This window comes from Sinocyclocheilus grahami, unplaced genomic scaffold, assembly GCF_001515645.1.
Source record: "Sinocyclocheilus grahami isolate Dianchi unplaced genomic scaffold, SAMN03320097.WGS_v1.1 scaffold238.1, whole genome shotgun sequence".
Lineage (NCBI taxonomy): Eukaryota > Metazoa > Chordata > Actinopteri > Cypriniformes > Cyprinidae > Sinocyclocheilus > Sinocyclocheilus grahami.
The window spans coordinates 858,449-863,088 of NW_015505417.1; the positions used below are offsets into that span (position 1 = coordinate 858,449).

At 34.2% G+C, this 4,640-nt stretch overlaps 1 protein-coding gene across 1 annotated transcript in view; it reads right to left on the reverse strand.

Annotated features, from left to right (window-relative positions):
• The window catches only part of sdk2b (sidekick cell adhesion molecule 2b), a 341,580-nt gene that overhangs the window by 56,211 nt on the left and 280,729 nt on the right, over positions 1 to 4,640 (reverse strand). The window contains exons 5-6 of the mRNA XM_016289027.1: positions 2,923 to 3,056; positions 814 to 925 (exon numbers count right to left, since the gene is read on the reverse strand). Of these exons, the coding sequence (XP_016144513.1) occupies positions 814 to 925; positions 2,923 to 3,056 (246 nt within the window). The remainder of the gene's footprint in view (positions 1 to 813; positions 926 to 2,922; positions 3,057 to 4,640) is intronic.

Sequence of the window (4,640 nt, forward strand, 5' to 3'; positions counted from 1 at the left end):
CTTCAGGAGCTTGACAGAGGGGTCTTTAGAGGTGCAGTCGATGGTGTACAGGGAGAAGAGCAGTGGGGAGAGGACGTAACCTTGAGGGGCACCAGTGTTGGTGGAGCGGCTGTTTGACATGAATCTCCCCAGTCTCACTAGCTGCTGCCTATCTGTCAGAAAGCTGGTGATCCACTTTTTCCATCCATCTTTTCCATCTTAAAATACATTTTGGGTAAATGTAAAATGTATTTATTTTTGTAAATACTAAAAAAAAAATTTTTTTAAAATGGACTTTTACCACAGACTTTCACTGTAATTTAAAATTATTTTATTTTAGAAATTTTATTTAAATAACTAAATACATTTTTTACAACAAAAAACATCATTTATTTAATTATGTAAATGCTTGGTGTTTCATTTCTTATTCCTTTTATTTCCATGTGCTCTTATTTTTTTTCTCCATCCATAAAAATGTAAATCTTTTAAGTAAATATGTGTCTTTGAAGCACTTCGTAAACACTATTTTAAAAGCTGTATACAGTTTTTTGTCTTTTGTAATTAATAGCATGCCATAGATTTGGTCAACTTTAGAACATTCATTTACTACTTTTGCATTTCCTGAAGAAATTTCGTAAAAAAAATAAGTTGATAAAATCCAAAAGCATAAGACTAAGCTTCAATGGAGTCTGTACGTCACATGAAATAATTGCAGAAAAGTGGTGAGAAAAAGAAAAAAAGTGACAGACTTCAATCCACTGCTTGCCTCGTAATCACCATAATTAAAGTAATTTTCCTTTCATTCAAACTGTGAAGGAATCAGAGGTCAGTCACCTAGCGTTGGCCACACACTCCATGGTGACCTCAGAGGTGCCGGAGATGACACTAGTGTTCCTTGGTGGGATGACAATGGTGGGAGCGATGGGGTCTGCAGGACCACCAACATCTACAGCAGAAGAGAAATGTGAGAATGAGAAAACGATGAGAGCTTGAGTAAGTGTGTTATGACACACAGGTAAAGGACATTATCGAGTGAGTGTTTTTAATAGAACTCCGATCTGTCATCTTCAGGTGTGAGTGTGTCCAGATGTAGTAAGTGCCAGCCGATATACTGTACGTGTTACAGCAAGTATGACAGGTTTGTGTTTGGAAGAGGAACTTATATATCTGCTCTCATGGCAGTTATGTGTGTGTGTGTGGAGGTCTGTCAGAGACAGTCTCTGTAAAGCACTGATATTCAACTACAGCTTCTTGGAAGGACTGGCCTCTACACACACACACACACACACACACACACACACACACGATCTCTAATCTTCTCACTGTCTCTGCACCATTCTTTAGTTCCTCCTGTATTAGACTCAAAAATATCATATCCTGGTTTGGTGGGAGACTCTGATATACTGAAACTCTTATAAAGTACAATCCATAACTGTCAATATGCTCGCTGTGGAAGCTGCGAGAGTGAAACAAAGCACTGTCACAGACAGAAAGCAAATGTGACCCTGGACCACAAAACCAGTCTTAAGTCACTGGGGTATATTTTTAGCAATAGCCAAAAATACATTGTACAGGTCAAAATTATCGATTTTTCTTTTATGCCAAAAATCATTAGTATATTAAGTAATGATCATGTTCCATGAAGATATTTTGTATAATATATCAAAACTTCATTTTTGATTAGTAATATGCATTGCTAAGAACTTAATTTGGACAACTTTAAAGGTGATTTTCTCAATATTTAGATTTTTTTGTGACCCTGGACCACAAAACCAGTCTTAAGTCACTGGGGTATATTTTTAGCAATAGCCAAAAATACATTGTACAGGTCAAAATTATCGATTTTTCTTTTATGCCAAAAATCATTAGTATATTAAGTAATGATCATGTTCCATGAAGATATTTTGTATAATATATCAAAACTTCATTTTTGATTAGTAATATGCATTGTTAAGAACTTAATTTGGACAACTTTAAAGGTGATTTTCTCAATATTTAGATTTTTTTTTGCACCCTCAGATTCCAGATTTTCAAATAGTTGTATCTCAGCCAAATATTGCCCTATCCTAACAAACCATACATCAATGGAAAGCTTATTTATTCTATATTTCGAAAAATTGACCCTTATGACTGGTTTTGTGGTCCAGGGTAACAAATATGTATTTGTCTATGTTGTTCACAGGTTTATATGTTCATATAAACAGCATGTTGTCTAAAATAGAAAGGCAAGATTCAAAACTTTGTCATATTTACAGGGGTACTTCCATTCTTTCACATATGAACATGGGGAAATGAGAACAGAAATATATGCATATGTATTTGTTCTTTCACTGTACTAAGTGTCACAGTATTAAAAGTAATAAATAAATAAATACATTTATTGGAATATTAGCATCAAATTGTTAATATGTATTTTTTTTTATTTATTTAAAAAAATTATTTGTTACATTATTTTTTGAAAAAAGTACAACCTTAACCTGAAATATCGATAAAATGTATATATTTTCATCGCAGATATGAACTAGCAATATATCCATTCAAACTTTCAAACTGTTTTAGTTTTTAGTGGGTTGTAGTGCTTTTTTATATAAATAAATGTGTTCATAAAAAAATAAAAAGTGTGTGTGTGTGTGTGTGTGTGTGTGTTTATTTATTTTACTTCTTTATTTATTTTATAAACAAATTTAGAACCTACTAAAAACTAAAACAGTTATTTTATAAAATTATTTTCTAATCAAATTTTTTAAATAAACAGATTTTAATAAACCAATATTTTCAAAAACAAAAGAGTGTATTGGCAATAACATGAAAATTATTGGTCAGAATTTTTATGTATGCAAATCCCTAGTTTTAATACAGTAGCTGGCATCTGTAATATAATATAATTAATTTTAGCCCACATGAGGAAGTCCAAGCACATCTTCTAAATCTCTACAGACTTACTTTCCACTGACAGTGTTATGGGCTGGCCAGTCTTGTTTTCACCATTCTTGTCATTTACAGCTTGTACGTAGTATCTTCCAGCATCTGGGGCCACGGTGGACAGGATGACCAGTGTATTGTCCAGAGTAATGGCTCTGTGAGAAAACAACAAGCAGAATCATGGTCAAAAATCTCCCACTGTCAGACATCACACTCAAGCACTGATTTATAACGCTGCATCTGTAATATCACCACAAACTACACACCAAATGTTTCAGAGCCACTGTGGAGTACTAATTCACTGCCATCTCATTATGCCTATTCATATACACAAAGAATAATGTCTTTAAAAACATGACAGAATTCAGAATGTTTCTTTTTTAGTTGTTTTTCCCCCCTCAGTCATTGACACAGAGACTCATTCAGACATATTGAACAAAGAAACTTAATTTCTCCATCTGTCATTTCCACTCCAGATCAACAACTGCATGAAATGTCATTGCTCCATAAATATCACATAAACCACTTCTGGCAACATGCAACAGCAGCTGCTATGATGGAAGATTTTTTCCCCCCATAAAACAGAAATACTACTACCATTATCCATTTTATAGCCGTTTTCCATCATTTAATTAAGCCCTTATTAAATTCAAGTATTTTGAAATATATGCTAAATAAAAGACTTGACATGAACATGGTATATATATATATATATATATATATATATATATATATATATATATATATATATATGATGACAATGTGAAATCCCAAGTTTACAGCAATATGTGTAATTGCATAGACCTAAACAACCATCAATCACTTAATTAACCCACGCATTGAGTTCCTCAATGAGGTTAAAATTTATATTAAATGCACCAGTTCAGCTAGGATCTGGAGGTACTTGCATTCCCTGTGTCCGGGGTTCTTTTTTCTTGTCTTCCTTGCAGAAAATGGGGTTTCCCACGGTTACTGATTGGCTGGAAGTTCAGTCCTGGGACGCGGAGTTGTGGTTGAAGTTGAAGTTTTAGACGGCACTCGAGGTCGGACTTGGAGACACGGCGTTAGGCAAAACTTAACTCAGAACACGAAACTCTCAACAGAAAAGAAAATAAACTAAAGTAAAGAAATAGAAGTAAAGTTTGACGAGACTAGGTGGCATTTCTCCTCATGGTTTTGGAGGAGCTGGCGTGTAAGCCAGAGCACGCTCAAACAGCTAAAAAGGCATGACTAAAAAGCATAGCTCAAAGCTATGACTAAAAAGCCGCATGGCTAAAAGAAAAGTAAAAGCTAGACGCAAAAAGCATGCTAAAAGCGATGAATTGACATGACTAAAAAAGCAAGAGGTGACAAAAAGAGAGAGGTTTTGATGGTGTCCTGAGTATTTAAACTGGGCTTTTGGCCACATCCCAAATGGTGTTTTGACCAATTAGACGCTTTCTTTGCTGGGGGTGTTGCATATTTCTCCTCCCAATTCATAAATCAAAATGTTATCTCATCAGGCACATGGTCCGAGTTTTCCCGCTCTTGCAGAGTATACTTTTGGACATGATTTCTATAACAAGAATATGATACATTTGACAAAGAATTGATTGGAAGAAACATTTAAAGCAAGAAGATTCAAACACACACATACTAAACATGAATATGAACCCTTAAGCTATTCAATAGTTATTCAAAATACATACACAATAAATGATTAAGACCTGATAGTCACACATGTGGGTTACATACATAAT